At 34.0% G+C, this 21,407-nt stretch overlaps 1 protein-coding gene and 1 pseudogene across 2 annotated transcripts in view; both read left to right on the forward strand.

Moving 5' to 3' along the window:
- Positions 1-21,407, forward strand: part of ACAP2 (ArfGAP with coiled-coil, ankyrin repeat and PH domains 2) — a 156,831-nt gene that overhangs the window by 103,196 nt on the left and 32,228 nt on the right. For both annotated transcript variants that reach the window (XM_029213913.1, XM_029213912.1), the window contains exons 7-10: positions 3,016-3,060; positions 5,918-6,013; positions 11,426-11,500; positions 16,494-16,606. In XM_029213913.1, the coding sequence (XP_029069746.1) occupies positions 3,016-3,060; positions 5,918-6,013; positions 11,426-11,500; positions 16,494-16,606 (329 nt within the window). The remainder of the gene's footprint in view (positions 1-3,015; positions 3,061-5,917; positions 6,014-11,425; positions 11,501-16,493; positions 16,607-21,407) is intronic.
- Positions 12,252-12,402, forward strand: LOC114891420 (annotated as a pseudogene).

Below are 21,407 nucleotides of genomic sequence, written 5' to 3' on the forward strand. Positions count from 1 at the left end.
ACCTTTTCAGTCTCTCTATTAGGGTTCCATCTTTGGTCTTCCTGTTTTCTGACTTTATGATAATCCCTTACAGTTTAATCATGCCCTTTGCTTGAATTATCACCATATATAAGCGACAAAATATATTTTTCTCAGAAGTACCTCATTCCTTTTGTGTCTAAAACTAAAATCTTTCTTCTTCTCAAATGACTTCGTATTGCCATTACCATACTGAGTAGTATCATCCTCTTAATCATAGAAATCAGAATTGGAGAATCATATCAGATATTCTCCTCATTCTTAGCTGCTATATCTAACAGTCAAAATTGCCTTGAAAAGTTCTATGTACCTCTTAAACCTGTTCGTTCTCACTCTGCTGCAGCCCCAACACTAGTCCTTACTGCTTCTTGTCTCGAGTATTAAGATGTTCTCATAAAAATTGATCTTTCTTGTGTTGCTTTTAACCTGCCCATTAGCAATTCATTCTCTGTTTCTGTGGTCACAATTACTCAAGCTTTTCCAGGCAAAATGAATCATTCTTGTCTCTGTTTCCTCTGTGCTGCCATATTATTGTCATACACATTGCTGTTAGAGCACTTATCTCATTTATTGAAATTATTTATTTATATGTCTTTCCTACTCCTAGATTATATCCCTTCCCTCTAGTCCAGTGGTTGGAAAATAGATAGGTAATGTTTTTTGAAAGAGTGAACAGCTTACTTAATTTTAAATTTTATTTGGGAAGGGGGGAAGTTACCTAAAATATTCATTATTTTCAAATTTACACATTATAAACTGTCCGTTTCCTTTGATGTCCATCCAGTAGTTTTAAGTTAGGACCTCACCTCTCTTATAACTATTTGTTTGATTTTTCTAATTAGAACTGTTGCGTTATTTTACTATATGGCCAAAGTGTCTGTTTTAGAGAATAGTAAGTAAATATTCAGATTTATAGAGTGTCATGCTTTAGTTTCTCTAAATATTTGGATATACTTTTGTATTTTCAAGTGTATGCTGTTTTTCATTGTCAAACAGAGGCATTTTTAACATTTTTCTAAGCTTTTACTTAGAGCATTTGAAAGTTAATCTTTTAGTTCTCAAAACTGAATAGACCTTGAAACAGACATGCAGAAGAAACTAGTGCTTAGGTAAACAAAGTTATTAGATTTTTCTTGGTCTGTCTTTACTTACTTATTTATTTATTTATTTATTTTTGGCTGCATTGGGTCTTCATAGCAGTGCGCCTGCTTTCTCTAGTTGCATCAAGCGGGGGCTACTTTTCATTGCGGTGCACGGGCTTCTCATTGCAGTAGCTTCTCTTGTTGCAGAACACGGGCTCTAGGCACGTGGGCTTCAGTAGTTGCGGCATGCAGGCTCAGTAGTTGTGGCTCGTGGGCTCTAGAGCGCAGGCTCAGTAGTTGTGGCACACGGGCTTAGTTGCTCCGCGGCATGTGGGATCTTCCCAGAGCAGGGCTCGAACCCGTGTCCCCTACATTGGCAGGTGGATTCTTAACCACTGCACCACCAAGGAATTCCCTCTTGGTCTTTTTTTTTTTTTTTTTTTTTTTTTGCGGCACGTGGGCCTCTCACTGTTGTGGCCTCTCCCGTTGCGGAGCACAGGCTCCGGACGCGCAGGGTCAGCGGCCATGGCTCACGGGCCTAGCTGCTCCGCGGCATATGGGATCTTCCTGGACCGGGGCACGAACCCGTGTCCCCTGCATCGGCAGGCGGACTCTCAACCACTGCGGCACCAGGGAAGCCCCCTCTTGGTCTGTTTTTGTTTTCTGATCAGTGCTTTAAAATTATCTTATTAAACAACAGGCAGAACATTCAGTGGGAAGGACATATTAAAAAGATATTCTGTAACCTTTTGGAAATTTTAGCAAAGAGTTCATGATTCTTTTCTTGTGTAAACATTGTATTTCATTAAGCTGATATATAATAAATAACAGACAAAAATAAAATGTTTGTTGTGAATTTCTAGAGTTGGAAGAGATACCACAGAAGGCAACTTTTATAATTACTGATCTTTCAATAGTTTAGTCTAATTAAAATATTTATTTAAGGTCCATTAATTTGTTCAACAAATATTTCTGAGTGCCTAATATATACAGCTTGGAGGATACAACTGGGAATAAAGCACGACCTTGATCTCATGGAGCTTATGTTTTAGCTGGGGAAAATAAATAAGTAAATAAAATATGAGGTAGTTATGAATACTATAAAGAAAATAAATAGGGTTGGTGTACTAAAGACTGCTTAAAGGCCTACTTTAGACCTTTGTGAGGAGATACTATTTAAGCTGGGACCTGATGGATAAGAGCCTTGTGCCCATCTGGGAAGAAAATCATGACATGAGGACAGAACAAATAGTACAAAGGCATCGAGGTGGGAGTACTCTTGGGTTGTGGTTGGACCACAGAAAAGGGGAAAGCACTGTAGTAGAAAATTAGGTGGGAGAGGTAGCAGGAGCCTCTTCACGAAGGGCCTTGTAGGCTACAGTAGGGAGTTGGAAGGTTTTAATACAGACGTACATGATCTTATTTATTGTTTGAAAAGATCACTCTGGTTGCTGTGTGGAGAATGAAGTGTCAAGAGTGGAAACAGAGACTAGTTCACAGACTGTTATAGCAGTCAGGAAAAGATGTGGTTGGTGGTAGTGGTAAAAGTGATTAGAATTTGTATTAAGGATGTATGTTAAAAGAGCAATTAGATAAGGAGGGTAGAGAGAAGACGGAATTCTAAGAAATTCAAAAGTTTATCAAGGTGATAGTTTTATCAGTACAGTACAATTTTATGGTTTGAACATGGCCAGTTTTTCTTTAAGTTGAAAAAATGGATGAGAGTTTCATTGGTATGTTTGTCTTAACTGTTTTTGCAAAAAGCAGGTCAAAAGGTGAAAAACTTGAACTTTGTTTTCATTTACTTTTCTGAAAAAGTATTAAACCATTAGAATAAGCAAATTTTACAATATTGCATTCTGGATTAGTTTTTAAAATAATGCATAGGTGATTAACCAAGTGCATTTTCCCTCAGATTAACGTCCTTCAATCAAAAAGGAGATCAGAAATCCTGAAATCAGTAAGATATTTATTGAAATGATGTTCTAAATATTTTAATATGAAGTTAAATGTATATATTTAAGTTTTTAAAATAGCACCATATATGTGTGTGTATGTATATTTATTTATTATTTATTTATTCCAGGTTCATAATTAATCTTAATGATATTTTTGTACTTCTTATATGTCACTTAACCACTTTTTTTGGTCTCCTTTATGTTATAGTTATTTATGTGTGTCTCATCTATAATTACACTGTAATCTCCTTAAAGCAGACACTTAAATAATTTGAGATTGAGGGCATACATAGCATCATTTTACAGAATTTTTCCCTTAGGGCTGTTGATGGTGTATCAGCTTTTTGGAGTGCAGGTAGAAAACAAACGAGATGAAATTTGAAGGATGGCATGGCAACAGTCATTTCTTATTTGCCCATTTTTCGTCTTAAAAGCTAACAAGGAGGTGGGCAGAGGATGATAGTCATGTATACATTACACTCTTTTATATTTTGAGAACCTTAGAAATAATTTCTCCTTTCTGATTTCGTTCACTAAAGTTTTTTTATGGTTTTTTTTTTTCTCAAAGGATCTACAGAAATTGCTTTTGATCCTTGTCCACACCTAGGTTTTTCCTAAATTCTCTGTTAATATTTATGTTATTTCTTATCAGATGAGAACATTATACTTCCTGTTTACCTCCACCACCTTTTCCAGATTGAGAGTAATGTATGTTAATTGTAGAAAATTGGAAAATAAAATATATGAAGGAAGAATAAAAATACTTATAAATGCTACTACCAAGAGAGAACCACTATTAATATCTTGGTGTAATCTTTGTCTTCTTTCTCTGTTTGTGTGCGCACGCCTGTGTGTGTGTGTATGTGAAAATGTATATACACCTCTTAAAATTCCATTTAATTTTTAAAAACAAAATAGGAATCATTCCTACATACTGTTCTATAATTTTCTTTTTTCACTAATACACTCCAAAATCATCATGTGTCATTAAATATTTTTTTATTTAACGATGTGACCAGGTAGAATTCTACCATATGAATACAGTAGGGGTGAGCAAACATTTTTTTTGAAGGGCCAGGTAGTAAATATATTAGGTTTTGGAGGCCGTATTGTCTGTGTTGCAGCTACTCAGCTGTGCTATTGTAATAGGAAAGCAGTCATAGACAATATGTAAATGAATGGCATGACTGTTCTAATAAAACTTTTTTTATGAACATGGAAATTTGAATTTTATGTAATTTTTACGTGTCATGAATTTCATGTCTTCTTTTCATTTTCTTTAACCATTTAAAAATGCAAAAACTGTTGTTAGCCCGTAGGCCATCCAAAAACAGGTGGTAGGGCTGGATATAGTTTGTAGGTCAGTTTGCTGACCTTGAATATACCATAAATTAACTTTACCTATTAATGGATTTTAAGTAATTTCCCTGTTTTTGATGTAAAGCATAGCATTATAGTGATCATCCTAATGAATAATATTTCCTTCGGATAGATTAAGACAAGAGATTACTTAGTCAAAGGGTTGAAGCATTTATTGAAACTTTTAAGGAATATTGTCAAATTTTAAGGGTTACACAAAATTTCCACTAATAGTGTGTGAGAGTGAACATTTTTCTACATTTTACCAATGCTGGGTATTAATTTCCCCCACTGTACCACAGTTTGGTAGATTGAAAATGTCATTTCATTGTTTAATTTTGGATTTCTTTGAGGCAAATGAGTATGAATGTCCCCCCCCCCTTTTCTTTTCTTGGTCACTATGTTTTCTATTTATGTCCTTTCCCTCTTTTTTTGTGGGGGTCTTCATGCTTTTCATATTGATTTGTAACATCTCTTATCTGTTAAGACTAGTAACCCTTTGTCAAGTGTTTTTTCCTAGTTTATTATTTATCTTTTAATATGCTTATTCTGTGTTTTGATGTGCAGGCATATTTTACTTTTTATGTACTTGTAACTATTAATCTCTTCCTCTCTTTTTTAAAAATATATTTAGTGTTTTTTAAAATCATATTCACAAAGTTGTACAACCAGCGTTATCCAATTCCAGAATCATCTTTTAGTGAGCTTTGTCCTTTTGTCATTGTGTTTTATTTTATTGGTTTTTCTCTCCCAAAAAAATTCCTTTTGAAGGATTCTTGAGTACTAAGGACCTTTTGACCTATTTTAGATTTTACAGAATTAAACAGATGTCTCTTCTTGCTAAAAATAACAGGGATGTTTGGAGGATTCTTTCAGTATTGTGATTGAATTAATTCCTTCTCATGTAAAAATTTAACTAATAAAAATACGAGTGTTTTTTCTCTCATGACTAGGTAAAATGTAGGAAAACTTAGAAAAAAATCTTAACCCATTAATCATTTTTGAATTTTTGGAATGAATATAACAAAATCTCCATATTGGCAAAGTCTGTTGCCTCATTTTATTTTGCTATCTTGAGAAAAAAATGAGCATGCCCCTATTTCGTGTTGTGCTTAGTGATCTACGGGTTGTAAAGTATATGTGATTGCTTTGTTTTGAGAGCTTCGTATGTCCCCTCCTAATATTTTAATGTTTTATTTGTAATTTAAGGTTTTGCCAGTGAGTTTTGTTGAAAGACACATAGATATTTTATAATGTACCTGGAAAGCTGGTGAAGTTATTGAAAACTTGATTCTTTGAATTATTGCAATATAAGTTTGAAAATATTTTTGTAATACTCTTTTAAGAAAAATGACTCAGTTTAATTTTAAATAGGTTTGCTATTTTGGGCTCTGGTGGAATAATTTTTAAACAATAGATAGGATCAGAATTTTTTTAAAATTTCAGAATATTTATCTAAGAATTGATTTTAAAATGCTAACCATTTTTTCCTCCTGTTAGATGTTATCCTTTATGTATGCCCATTTGGCCTTCTTTCATCAAGGATATGATCTATTTAGTGAACTTGGGCCCTACATGAAGGATCTTGGTGCACAGGTAATGTACTGTACTTCTTGATTCTGTGTTATATACCAATATCTGTATTTTTTTAAATTGAGATATAATTGACATACATATAACTGGAAGTTTTGTACCTTTTGACCCCACTCACCCATTTTCCCACCGCCAACACCCACCTCTAGCAACCTCCAGTCTGTTTTTACTATGAGTTCTGTTTTTACTATGAGTTCTGTTTTTTGTTTTTGTTTTTTTTTAATTCCACATATCAGTGAGATCACACAGTAGTTGTCTTTCTGTGTCTGACTTATTTCACTTAGTGTAATGCCCTCAGGATCCATCCATGTTGTTGCAAAAGGCAGGATTTCCTTTTTTATGGCTGAATAATGTTCCACTGTATTATGTATACCACATTTTAAAATCCATCTATTGACAGACACTTAGTTAGGTTACTTCCATATCTTGGCTAAATAATGCTGCAGTGAATGTGGGGATGCAGATATCTTTTCGAGTTAGTGTCTTCGATTCCTTCAGGTAAATACCCAGAAGTGGAATTGTTGGATCACATAGTAGTTCTATTTTTAATTTTTTGAGGAACCTGCATACTGTTTTTCATAGTGGCTGTGCCAATTTCATTCTCACCAACAGTGCACAAGGGTTCCCTTTTCTCCACATCCTTGACAGTCTTCTCTTATCTTTGATGACAGCCATTCTAACAGGTGTGAGGCAATATCTCCCTGTGGTTTTGATCTGCATGTCTTTCATCATTAGTGACATTGAGTACCTTTGACCTCTTATTGGCCATCTGTATGTCTTCTGTGGGAAAATGTCTGTTCAGATCCTCTGCCCATTTTTTAATTGAATTTTTTTTTCTTTTTTGCTGTTAAGTTGTCTGAGTTCTTTATATATTTTAGATATTAACCCCTTATCAGATATATGATTTGTAAATATTTTCTGCCATTTGGTAGGTTGCCTTTTAATTTTGCTCATGGTTTCCTTTGCTGTGCAGAAGCTTTTTAGTTTGATGTAGTTTGACTTGTTTATTTTTCCTTTTGTTGTCTTTGTTCTAGTATCTGTATTTTTAAAGAGATTTAGCATATTGGGAAATTTGACAGTTTATTTAATGATGAAGTTTGGTGCTATAGCAGATTTATGTATGGGTTAAATGTGTAACCAAAAATAAGATTAAAGTTAAAGAAAATGTTACAGATAGTATATTAGGGTACTAAAAAGAAGAATTTTAAAACAAAGTGTTTGTTTTACAGTATACATAGCTGGATTTATTTTTTTGTTTCTTACATTTGGATTATTGAGTTACTGTCCTAATTGGTATTTTATTTGAGTTATAGCTCTTTTTTTATTTTCAGAGAAATTTGCATTTTGCTATTTTGAATAATAAAATTTTAGAATCTTAAGATTATAGAACTCTTGGGAACTTTTTCATTTTATACACATGCACACACACATGCACATGCATGAATTATATACAAGAATATTATATAGAAATTTTATTACGTCCAAATTATTTTTGATATCTAATCAAAACTTTATGTTAGATCTGTTCCCGGCTATTCTTTTTTGTTGACTGGTGAGTTTTCTGGATTTCTGTCAATTTTCAGTTGATTTTCTTTCCCAAAATGGTTCAGGTTACTTTCTGAGGAGAGGGATTAAGGATGAAAAATAGAGTTTAGGGAAATGGGGAAAAGGTAAGAGCAGAATGAGAATTGCATTCATTGACCAAAAATAAATGTGGTGCATGCATGTGTGCATGTGTGTCTGTGTGTGTGTGTTGGGATGGTGTTGGGGAAAGATGGTGTGCAGGGCATATGCTGTGAATTATAGAAATGCTCTTCCGTGCCTCTACAGAACTTAATCTATTGGAAGAAAATAACAAGTCACCACACTATTAATCTCTGTGCTAAGTGCCCTGTCTGGGTATATAAATGGAGATTAGATTTGTTTGCATGTGATAGAAAACCAGAAATAGTAGGAGCTTTAACAAGATAGAATTTTATTTCTTCTATGTAAAATCAAAGGCCTAGTATGGTGGTCACTTAATCTGCAGGGACACAGGCTTATTATATCTTTGGATTCTACCTAATGGTTCAAAGTGGTTTATCAAGCTTTAGCCTTCATATCCAAATGCTAGCCAACAGGAAGGAGGAAAGGGGAAAGAAAGATTCATACCCTCTCTTTAAGGATATTTCCTAGAAATTGTATATTCCACTTCTGTGTATGACCCAGTGTCACACTAGCTGCAAGGAAAGCTGGGAAATTTAGTCTTAATGCATGTAACCATGTTAACCTACTAGAATTTGGGGATTCTCTTGTTAAGAAAGGAGGAGAGAATGGATGTTGGGAGGCAACCAGCTATCCCTACCACATATTGGAGGATCAAAGTGTTACTGTAACATGTATAGAGTACATCCAGCCCAGACTTGGGAAGAAGGCAAGACCTTCCTAGGCCCCAGGCACTCCCCACATCTTAATCAAACATTAGATTGTACCCTCATCTTAAATTAAGTATAATTTATCAAAAAAATGAATTGGTTTGTAGTTGACTAGTTTCAATAATTGTATATTTTGACATTTATTAATTTCAGTTTTTACCCTCCCAGGTCTCAAGTAATTTTGCAGGTCCTTGAAAAGCATCTAAACTCCAGTGCCTGTAGTGCCTGGTGGATAATATGGCCTGGTTGGAGGTGGCCAGTTAGGATATTCTTTCACTAATTCAGTTATGAGATTATGGCATCTGGAACTAGGGTCCCGGCAGTAAGGGTGGAGATAAATAGATAGACTTGAGGAATAGTTAAGATGTAGCCAATTTGAGAGTGGAGGGACATGATGAGTTCAAGTTTAAATGTGTTGATTTTGAGAATAGGACAACTAGGTGGGTATATCTGGAGTTCAAGAGAAAGAAACACTAAAGGAGTCAATAGCATATAATTGCTAATTGCAATCACAAGAGTGTGTGAATTGACCCAAGGAAAGTTAATAGGTATTTCAAAATCATGAACCTATTTTAAAAAAACATAAGTGACTGAACACCATGCCTAATAATTTTGATTTTGTAAGTTAAGGTCAAGGTCCACGAGTATGCAGTAAAAAGAGATTTGGCTTGGGACAGAGCCCTAAGAATGATCTACTTTTAAGAGACGGCTAGGTAAGAGGGGCTCCGTGAGAACACTGATGGGAGAGGAGGTGGAAAACCAGAAAATCGTGGTAGCACAGGGCAAGGAAAGAGTGTCTCAGAAAGGTGGGGGTGGTTGTCAGTGCAAATGCTGGAAAGAAGGTCGAGTAACCCTAGGACTGAGAACTACCTCTTGGGTTTAGCAGCAAGAAGGTTATGTGTTACTGATGTGAGAGTTGAGGGTCCAAGAGGTGAAAGCTTAATTACAGTGGGTAGATGAATATGAAATGGGCAAGTGGAGAACAGGGAAAAATTTTTTAAGAAGTTGTATTGTGAAGAAAAGAGAGCAGGTAGTAGCTAGAGGGGAGTATGAGTTGTAGGAAGGTTTTATTTAAGGTATTACTTGCACAAATTTAAAAAGAAATGGGAATGGGAGAAGTTGAAAGGCAGAAAGAGAAGTGGTGAAATCTGAGGTGGTAGGAGTGTAGGAGATTCAATACATAGGTAGAGGATTGGGGGCACCTGGTTAGGTATAGGAGCCTATTAAACTCATGATGCCCAACGCCAATAGAAACACGGGACACATGCTACTGTGCTCCAAACTCTCTTCCTGATACAGTACCCAGCATCTAGGAGACAAGACTGCCAGCCTTCGCACCTCCCCAACTCATACGTCCTCCAGTACTCCACCATGTTGGAAGATATCTTTTTCTTTATACTTCTGCCCCAACAGAGAGAGGGGAATTTCCTCCCTTTCTGCTGCAGTAGCAGTGGGGTGGGATGCAGCAGAGAAATTTACTACCAAGTTGACAATTTTACTACCATCACTGGCATTGTAGTACTGGTGTGGAAAGTACATGCATGCAAGTTTAGAAATATCAGTTTGAATCTTGGGGGCTGCCTTCTGCTGCACTTCAATCTGAATGTATGAAAAACATTAACATGCCTTTCACTTAAAGGCTATAAAACAAGGATATAATGGTTATGCCACTCATTCAGTATAAGAAACTATTGAGGACAAACATTTTCCTAGCGCAGCATTACCCGTTAAATCAATGCAGCATGTCACTAAGGTAAGTATGCATTAGATCTTAAAGTGGAGTGGTATAGTTGCCATCTAAGTAAAATATTCTATAATAGTGATAGTTCTATTTCAGTATGTTTTCTTTTGGTTCTTTATTATTATTCAGTGATATTAAGATTCCGTGGTCAGAATTTGTCTCCTGTAGGAAAAAAACAGCATTTGTGATAGTGAATAAAGGATCACACAATCTTTTAAGAAGGCCTTTTTCAGTTTTGTTGTTAAAGGATATCAATGAGAACATTTTGACATTTAATACTTTGTCTCCGTAGTCTGTTGACATTTACATTTTTATTTATTCATTTATCACACATTAGTCAGTTTGAGGTGATGGGTGTTCAAAGATGAAATGACATACATCACAGTTTAGAAGAGTAGACCCACATAATGGGGTATTTTATAACCCAATTTTTGTTATTCCAGCAAAGAGGAGTTCAAGAAGCCAGTGCTTTTGTCATAATACTGGAAGTCAGATATTTCTCTTCTGATGGAAAGGATCAAGAAAGAAATGGGATTTTATGATTTCATAAGTTTTTAAATTTTTTTTTAAAAAAAGGACTTTAAAAATTGGTGATTTTATACCCTGATCTAATGAATGGTTTCTATTCTATTCTATTCTGTTCTATTCTACCCTATTCTGTCCTCTCCTACTCTATTCTATTCTTTTCCCTCCCTCCCTCCTTTCTTGCTTTCTCTTTTATCTGTTGAATTATTTTTTCTACCTTTTAGATTTTATTGTAATATTAGGAAGCCAACTTGAAAACATCATGCATCTTGAGTGATTGGAAGTGTCTGTTACGTTGAACTTGTGAGGCTGGCACACACTAGCTTAGCTGCTACTTTTTGCTGTTTGGGAAGAAAAATCACCAGTATATCTTCTTTCTGCCTTTGATAGCGACTACCAGAATTGCTGAGTGCATCAGCAGACAACTTAATCTAGAGTCATTCTCCTTAATTCAAGGGGTGAGCATGTTATCACTGTTGTGCCTGAGACAGGGCCACCTGTCACAATTGCTTGGAACCATGGTTGCTCTTAGAAATGTTTTCCCTAGAGGAATTAAAGACCTTCTCAAAGAGGATATGATACCAGAAAAAAAAGAACTTCCACTTTAAAGTTGTAGCCAAAATGCCTTTTTAGGTAAACCTCAGTTGACTGACTGATTTGGTGTATGAGTTTTGAAAAATAATCATGTCTTTCTTTCTTTAACTTCTAAGTCTCTATCATTTACTCCTTTTATAGTTGGATCGACTGGTTGTGGATGCAGCAAAGGAGAAAAGAGAAATGGAGCAAAAACATTCCACCATTCAACAAAAGGTACTTGAGGGGAGAAGTTAAAGGAGATTAATTCCCATTTTACACAATTTCTTGATTATTGGTTTCAGCAGATCCTTTGAGTTGCTTTAATAATTAAAGATTGTATTGTATAGATAAATTCCTCCATTTTTTGTAAAAAATAAAATATTTTTCTGATGTTCAGGTTTGTATTTTATTACTATTTTATATCAAAATATTTGAAAGCCATGCTCTTGAACCAGTTTATAAAAACATCATCAGTCTCTTAGGGCCGTAACTGCTTTAAAAGTGGCCCTTAGGGTTTAAATCACTACTTACAGTTTCAGTTAGGATATCACCAACCACCTGTAAAAATGTGTGTGTGTATGTGGGGGGCGGTGGATGGGGGGGTGCGTGGAGGTGGTCATGGGTTGGAGAACACCGTAGCATCAATGTGTGTGTTTGGTACTAGGAATTTCCAGCTGCAGTCACTCTAAGGCAGCACTTACCCTCTCAAGTGATGCTGAAATTTCACTTGCATTTCTTATTAATTTGCCTAAGTCTATCTAAACTAATGTTTGAAAAATATATATTTAAAAATGAAGATTTAAATGTGAAACCAGTTTTTGTTTCTGTGTGCTAAAAGCTTTGAATATAATATACCTGGAACTCAGTCTAACAATATTTTATCTTATATAGTTATTGACATTTTTTTGTGTGTAGTAATCTGAAAATAAAAAGAGACAACTGGAGGTTGAATGTATGTAAAAAGTATGAAAAAAAGATGTGTTCTGTACTTATACCTGGCAGGAGAGATACCATGATCACAAAGGTGGTTTTCCCAGGGTGAGGCTTATCCATCCCACACCTACAATTTCCCCAAATGTGGGAAACTTGACTGCATAATTTTTGGTAGTGGGGGACTGCTATCACACTTTCCCCTAAAAAGACCAAAAAAAAAAAAAAAAGATACCTTCTAGCATTGCTTTAAGAAATCTATTCTCTGGGTATTGAGCAGTCAAATCAACTTTTGTTATGGTTTATTTAGAATTTAAAATACCAGTAAACTAGATCTGATATAGAAGATGTCAGAGGAAAAAAACGAAAGTGAAATCCGTAATAAAAGTAAGGAAAATTTTATTGGTGATGGGTTGTTAGTACCCAAAGAGAAACGTTATTTAAAAAGTGGAAGATTTTCTACCAGACCATGTTTAATTCATTACTTCTAGTTATATTCAGGTAAGACAACCTCCATGTTTTATTTTGTTTAAAGTTAGAATCATTTTTGTTTGGATAACTTGTTTTAATGACGTTACTGTGGAAAGATTTTCAAGAATTGGGACCAGTCATTTTTAATTAAAATGAGAGGTCATGAAGTTTAGAAACATGTGACTATTTGTTTAAACTGAATTATTTAATGAATATTATGCATCTTTTTTTTAATAGATCTTTATTGGAGTATGATTGCTTCACAGTACCGTGTTAGTTTCTGTTGCACTATGCATCTTTTAATATCTTTCCCTATTGTATAACAGCTCAGTGTTGTACCGAATGTCCAAGAGTAGTAGATTATTAAATCTGATAAATTTATTTGATTTTAAATAATTGTCAGTTATTGTTTTCCTTAAAGGGAATAATGCTGTTTTTGTTCATTATGAATACTTACCTTTTTTTTTTTTTGCCCTTAAATGCTGACACAAGGCTGCATTACAGGTAAAAAAAAAAAAAAAAAGGAAAAGAACAAGATCCAGTCAAACTAAAAATTAAGGAAAAATATGTCTAATGTAATTATTTAGAGTTTTTTAAGAATTGAAATTGATCAGTTGAAGAAACAATGCTATGCATATTCATGTACATGCCTTTTGGATATATGCACACATTTCTGATGGATTTATACCTAGGAATAAAACTGGGTCAGAGGGTGTGTATATATGTTCAGTGTTGGTAGATAATGCTAAATTATTTTTCAAAATGTTATACCACTCCTGGTAAGCAGCACTGTGTGAGAGTTCCCATTGCTGCTTGCCACCTCGTTGTATTGTGAAAGTTTTAAATTTTTTGCCTATTTTGGTGGTATTGACATCTTGTTGTGGTTTTAATTTATGCTTTAGTCACTAATGACCTTCTCCCAAGTCTATTGGTCATTTGGATATCCTCCTTGTTAAATGTCTGTTAGTCTTTCTCCCATTTTTCCATCATGTTGCCTAGCTAACTGTTGATCATATCTTCAGATATTCTGGATATTAGCCCCCCTTTGGGGTATATACGTTTTAAATTTTCACATAGTTTTTAAAATGTCTTTTCTGTGTGGTACTTTTTGTGTCCTTCCCAACCGAGGATCACAATGGTATATCTCCTAAGGGTTTATAGATTTGCCTAATCTTCTAAGTGTGTATAGATTTGCCTTTTATCAATATATCTAGATTTTTAATCAATCTGTAATTGGTTTTTTGTATATAGTATGAGGTAGAGATCCAGTTTCCTTTTATTTTCACATTGGTAGCTAAATGATCTAGATTCAGTTGTTAAAAAGTTTGTTTCTCCCTACTACTCAGTGTTGTATACTGTTATACATCACATTTCCATACATGTGAGGTCTGTTTTGGACTCTATTCTGTTTTGTTGGTCTTTTTATCTTAATTATGCCAATACTGTGCTATCTTAATTATTTTAGCTTTATAGCATATCTTGATATCTGACAAAGAGAAGCCTCCTACCTTCTCTTCTTCAAAAGTGAATTGCCAAAGTTCTGCATTTCCATATACATTTCAGGAGTGGCTTTTTAGGTTACATAAAAATAGCTTTTGGGATTTTGATTGGGATTGCATTGGATCTGTGAATCAGTTTGGGGAAAAATTGATATCTTTATTTTAAATGTCTTCTAGTCCATGAGCTTGAAATATTTCTCCATTTATTTAAGTTTTCTTTAATGTCCTTCATAAAGTTTGATAGTTTTCTTGTACATCTTTTGTTAAATTGTATTGCAAATGTTACTGTAAATATTATCTTGTAAAAATTTCTTTTCTCACTGTTTACTTTTGTTATATATTAGAATAAAATTTGATTTTTATGTATTGATTTTGTAACCAGTAGTCTTTTTAAGCTCTCTTTAATACTGATTTATCTCTGGATTCTTTTGGATGTTATGTGTACAAAGTCACATCATCTGCAAGTAATTGTTTCCTTTACTTTTTGTTTATCTTGCTGGCTGGGACTTTTCAAATAAGCTTAAATCAAAGAGATAGTAGTGGTCCTTCTTGTCTTTCTTGCAATTTCAAAAGAGAAAGCTTCTCTTAGAGTCCCCTCATTGGCCAGCCTTGGCCTTGCCTTCTATTCCTTGGGCCCCACACCAGAGCTTCAAGTTCTCCTGATGAGACAAACGCCCTTAATGGGAGACTTGGCTTCCTTGCTCTGCTTACCCCTGTGGCTTCCAATTTTCACTTATTCTTTTGCCTTTGAGTATTCCTTCCATTTTGTCAGCTCATCAGTGTGTTTAAATTCTAATATTATATATTTTATTCAACATTATTGGTTGCTTTCATTATAAAATCATATCTATCACATTTTAAGTACTATAAAATATTAATTGATGTTAATAGGAATTATACTGAAGACTTAATTTATCTCAAGAAAAATAGTTGAAATTAGAAAAAAAAATACTTATAATGCATTGCAAAGATGCCGATGTTACAAATGAAATTTTTAGAATGTTGCCAAACTCAATTACATCTGTTGCTGACTTAATTCTGTCTACATAATTAAATAAATTATAGCTTCAAGTACATTTTAAATGAAGGAATTAAAATTTCCCTGTTTTTTTCCCCCAAAGTAAAAGCAGGAAGAAATGTAGCAATTTATTTACAGGTTATTTCATTTGATTATTTTGGATTATTATGTCTTTATGATTAAATTTTGAGAGATGTCAGCAGTGTTTGTTTTTAATTCTGAAGTTAGTCTGTTTCCTCTTTCCATAGTCTTAGACTCTTAGATTTGGAAAGCCCTTAGGTGATTCTCACTCCGTTTCCCCTCCAGTGCAGGACCCCCGCATCCCAGCGTTCTGGCAGGTGGTCATCCAGCCTCTACCAAAATCTTTCTCAAGACAGAAAGTCTACTACTCTCTAATAGGATAGCATTCTAATTTTGATTATTGGTCCAGAAATAATTTTGAAAGTTTCAAGACTGATTTTTAGAGTTTTCAATTTGGGGATCACAGCAATCTTGCAGTTTTGTTGAAATTACTTTGGAAATTCACCAGGAAATATTTTAAATATGGGAATTCTGATTTCAAAACTTCATGAATCCTTGGAGGAAAATTGAAAGTTTGAATTGTATTCAAGTGAAAACTAGAATGATTAGAATGATAAAAAATGACTATGAGTGGTTCTATAGTCCTCATAAAAAAGTGAGCTCGGAATGCTCACTTCACACTGTGGTGCCTCTCCTTTGCAAAAATAATTTTATTTTAATCCTTTTTTGAACCCCCAAACAGTGGAGTTATTGTTTCTACCAGATTTTAAAAACTGCCATAATAGTAATATATTTAGAAAATAGTGGTAGATTTAAATAATCCCAATTAAATATACCCATATTCCTTTAAAAAAATTGTTAGCAGACACATCACCATAAAATATTGGGATTAAATGAAAACATTTTAAACATAACACCTGTAGAATATCGAGTTATTCCCTTTGTCTATTTGTATACATATTGTGCTTTTAATCACAGTGTATATACAGTTTATTTACCCAAGCTGTATAATTTATAAAATTTATACTGTTTTTTCTCTTTTAATGTATATTCTGTATACTCATCTGTGTTATTGCATAATAGTCTACTGGATTGAAATACATCAATATGTTGAAGCATTCTTCTATTTTTGAACATTTAGGTCTCCCCTGCTTTCTTATGAATATTGTTGATATAGCTATCTTAATACAAAGCTTTTTACTGTTTGAGCTGTTTCTCTAGGATAGATTTGTTGTCTAGGGAAATCAGTAAAAATCATATGAACTTTTTAATGTGTTATTTTGTCTAGGATTTCTCCAGTGATGATTCTAAACTAGAATATAATGTAGATGCTGCAAATGGCATTGTTATGGAAGGTTATCTGTTCAAACGAGCCAGCAATGCCTTCAAAACTTGGAACAGGTAATATATTTCAAATCTAGTCTTGCTCTTTCCATATTCTCAGTTTTCTGACTTTCCCTTTGGTTTGGCAACTCTTTCCTTCATAATTCTCTAAATTCACAGTCCCTAGTAACTTTCCTGAACCCAGTCCATTGAAGATAAGATAAGGCCCTTCTAGGAAAGGGGCCTTAAGAAGCAAGTCAAAAGTAACAGTAGTAATTCTAAATTTTAAAATTTAAGCGAAGTTTAAACCAGGAAGCAAGGAGACTTTTTATACTGCTTGGTCTGTAGTGACTAGATCATTACAATGAATAAATTTTTAAATGTGAGCTTCCTCCCATATTTGTTACCAAATAGATCTGATTGCAAATTATATTTTGAACATAATGAATGAATATGACAAGTGAGCTTTTTTTTTTTCCCTTTGGGTTCCTCCCCTATATGCTGTTTATGTACATTTTTACTTAATTTTGGCTTGTGAATCTTTAAGTGAGGTGATCCTGATCTTTGGATCTTTGCAATAACTTTAACCAGGAGTTTTAGGATATGGAATTGTTTTTATGTGTGAAGTGAGTATGGCAGCTGGTGCTCCTTTTTTCTAAACTTGATGCCAACCGAAAACTTAAAATTTTTTTTTCTAAACTGATTTTTATATATATTGATCCAGTAAATGTCTTTTGAATGAATGTGTAAAATATTTTATTTTCTTATGTATTAATAAAGTGGAATAATTTCAGACATTAAAGCAAAAAAAAAAGATTGTATTGTCTCAGGATCATTCTTCTGAATAGCAGTGATTAGCCTTTTATTCAAGGATGCCTCCCCTCTTGCAAAAAAAAAAAAGAGTAGTTAGAACAGTTTTGTAATAATTGAAAATAGTATTGGGTTCTGGTTAATTGATACACTATTATATTATTGGTTGAATGTATATTATTTGCTGCTTGAACAGATATGAATTCACTTAATGATAGATTGTTTTCTTTTTATAAAATGGACAGTAGCAAAATAAATAGAATTTTCTTGGTAAGTTTAATTTAGTATACATTTTTGTTAATTTAACTGGAAATGATTATGCTTGGATATTCAGTACATTGAAATGGATTCCTTGTGCACTAATTTTGAGTCCTTGGTGATGAGGTTATAGAAAAATTTATTGATATTTTCAAATGTCAGTGATACATTGAGTATTTCCATAGCATTCGATATTGTCAGATGTTTGAATGGTACATGGTGTGTTGTATTTGAAATAATTTTCCTTTACTTGAGAGTGAATATAAACTGGAAAGAATAATGATAATATTTGATATTAAGTCTCTTTGAGTTATGTAGAACTTTTTTTTTTTTTTTTTTTTTGCGGCACGTGGGCCTCTCACTGTTGTGGCCTCTCCCGTTGTGGAGCACAGGCTCAGCAGCCATGGCTCACGGGCCTAGCCGCTCCACGGCATGTGGGATCTTCCTGGACTGGGGCACGAACCCGTGTCCCCTGCATCGGCAGGCGGACTCTCAACCACTGCGCCACCAGGGAAGCCCGAGTTATGTAGAACTTTAAAAATAATACATGAATATAGATGGATCAACTAGATGGTCTGGTTAAGAAATAATGTTTTAACTATTATAAAGTAAAAAAGAAAAATTAAAATTCTGTATTAAGCCAATAATCTTTGAAGCGTTTCCTGGCAAATTTCCATAGCCAGAGTAGGAAATTAAAATCGTGTGGTTGTCAAATTTTTATAATAAAGATTTTTCAACTAGTATGGTTTCATGAGGTAATGTTAGAATTGAATTTTAACCTTCAGATTTCAAAACAACCTCCTTAAAGTTTAACACAGTGAAAATACAGTAAATCCATAGAAACTGTACCATTATGTTAAGAAGAAATGAAATGAACTTCCATGGACTACTCCAATCAGAAATGCTCTCAGACTTCAAAATGAAGCACAGTAAGTGTTAGTGGAAAATCGCATTCCCATTTAGGACAACGGAAGAACATTAATTGACTTAAGCATGGACCTTTTGGTTTTTTATTATATGTTTCATGAATTTTATTAATTGGCATAGACATTAAAACATAACTAAAATCAAGTAGGGAATAACTATTAAATTCTCAATTGTAGATATGTTACCTATCATTTGCCAAGTAAGGAAGACAATAACTTTGGAAATGAGGCCACTTTTTAAAGGAAATGCCATTTCTGTGTGATAGGATGACAGTTATTGATTAGAATCATAGATTGTAGTTAACACCCTAATTTTTAGTAAAGAAATGGAAGTGCAGGGAGATGGTTGCTCATTCAGGGTCAGACAGCTGGTTTGTGACAAAATTGAGGCTCAAAACCTGGCTCATTAAAAAACTTGCTATGGCAGATAGTCAAGAAACGACCAAGGTCAGACGACAGTGGATCAACCCAGAATTAAGACTCCGTGCTTCCAGTGCAGGGGCGGGCAGGTTCGATCCCTGGTCGGGGAACTAAGATACCATATTACACGAGGCCAAAAAAAATAAAATAAAACATAAAGGAAATGTCAAAAAAAGAAAGAAAAAACTTGCTATGGAAATTCCAAACAATCTGAATTTTTATTTTTTATTTTTTTGCGGTACGCGGGCCTCTCACTGTTGTGGCCTCTCCTGTTGCGGAGCACAGGCTCCGAACGTACAGGCTCAGCGGCCATGGCTCACGGGCCCAGCCGCTCCACGGCATGTGGGATCTTCCCAGACCGGGCCACGAACCCGTGTCCCCTGCATCAGCAGGCGGACTCTCAACCACTGCGCCACCAGGGAAGCCCACAATCTGTATTTTGATAAGACAAAATACAACTTCAATAACAACAACAAAAAAATAGCTTAAAAAATATTTTTAAAAACCTTCCTAATCCATTTGCATTATTAGGAATAAATTATGCATAGCAAATTAGTTTCATTTTCATACACCTTTAAAGAATATTTTGATGACAACAGTAGTTAAAGGCAGACTTCTAAGGAATATAGCATATAAACATTATACAAATCCCTTTTCAAAAACAAAAACAAAAGTCAAAACCTTGCAACAGAAGTCTTAAGTATTTTCTAGGTTATAGGTCAGTAGCTGTAAAAGGGAGAAGAAAGAAAGAGTTATCTATTAAATGTTATTTAGAATTCTCTTCTGCTTTTCAATTTTAAAAATTTGGAATGTATCTAAATTTTTTTATATGAGGTTACCAAAAATCTAATGTTAGGAAGTACATGCAAATAATTTCCCTTTGCCTGTATATGACTTCCAGACTCTGCCCTGCTTCTCTAGTTAGTTCTCTATCTAGCTTGATTTAATATATTCTACGAGCCTCTGAATAAAAGACTGTGTATTTGTGATATTTGTGCCTTAGCTTTAAAAATCCAGGAATTCAACTGTTCAAATGTACAGATTTTTTTCTGCCCACCGTTTACGTTTGTTTTTGTTTTTTTTTAATTGTTTGTGGATTAGTTTTAGGAAACATACTTTCTTGTAGTTACTATAAGGTGCCAATCATATGACAAATTTGCCATTGTCTATAGTTTTATGGAGTAGAAGCATACAATATTTTCAAAAGGAACTTTTTAAAAAGATCTTCCTGAGGGAAATGTGAATTTGACTAGGAATTCCCAGGTAGTTTTAAAACCTGACCCTGTGTTTCATAAAATCTAAGTATATCTTGAAAGCATCATTCTATGATCTGAAATTTAACCAAAGAGATGGTATTTTGTGTGATATGATTGAAATAGCGTAAGGAGTGAAACGTTTTATGTCTTATGTGAATTGTTGAGCTTGTTTCTGGTTGGCTTCAGATTTCTGGTGTCTCTTAAGATTTTTATATGTCTATAATATACATTTTTTGATGATGTGATATCTACAAAATAGTCTTTCCATACCAGGCCATCTTCTCAGTGTGTCAGCTTTACTTCAAGCTCAAGTCAGTGCTAGATGGATTACTAATACCTGTATATCTCTTTTGCTTTTAATGATAAATTTAGAAAAGATGAAGGAACAAGGAAAATAATTAAATATTAACATTATTTAGTAGTGAGGTGTTAAAACGAATAAAGAAGTTGAATAATTACATGCTGTGCTCAGTCTTTGTTGAATTAGAAAATATAGCTAAAAGCATAAAATGTATTATATAGTATCTTAATCTAGTACAGATACAGATAAGAAGTGTATAGATAGATTAAAGATAAACTCTACTTATGTGTGGCCTTAGAGTCTCCACTATCATTTGACAAAAAGAGGGTGAGCAGATGGGAGGAACTTTTCCTTATGGAAAGTTCTCATTTGTTTCAGGTTTATATATATATATATATATATATATAACTGTAGTGATTATTTCCTTTAAATTTTTAAGATGAGGAAAGGTACTATTTATATTTTACAGCTATGACCATAGAGGCAGAAAATAATAGCAGAGTGTGCTAAGTCCTACCAGAACCTTCTATACCATAATGCTTTGAAGAAAATTTTGAATATTTCTGAAATATTAGCATTTCAGATCCCTAAGAATTGGAATTAACTGTATAAATGCATGTATGTATAATATGTGAGCAAAATACAACAGATACTTTTGACTCTTTTGTTAGGTTATGAGCTTAAGCTGGTTCCTTTAATTCTTGCTTTATTTTCATATCATGCTAGTCTTTTGCTTATTTTGCACATTTGCGTTTTCATTCTTTTACCACCTTTCCCGTATGTTTTAATCCTGCCCCATTTTTTCACATGACAGGAAAAAGCCCGATCATATCAGGTACCAAATGGCTTCCTTCCCCTCACCCCTACCTTACTCCAGTTTCCTCTTTGGCACGAGAAAGCTCATAATT

The sequence above is a fragment of the Monodon monoceros genome, unplaced genomic scaffold (genome assembly GCF_005190385.1).
Source record: "Monodon monoceros isolate NGI ecotype Baffin Bay Population unplaced genomic scaffold, NGI_Narwhal_1 Super_Scaffold_11, whole genome shotgun sequence".
Taxonomy (NCBI): Eukaryota; Metazoa; Chordata; class Mammalia; order Artiodactyla; family Monodontidae; genus Monodon; species Monodon monoceros.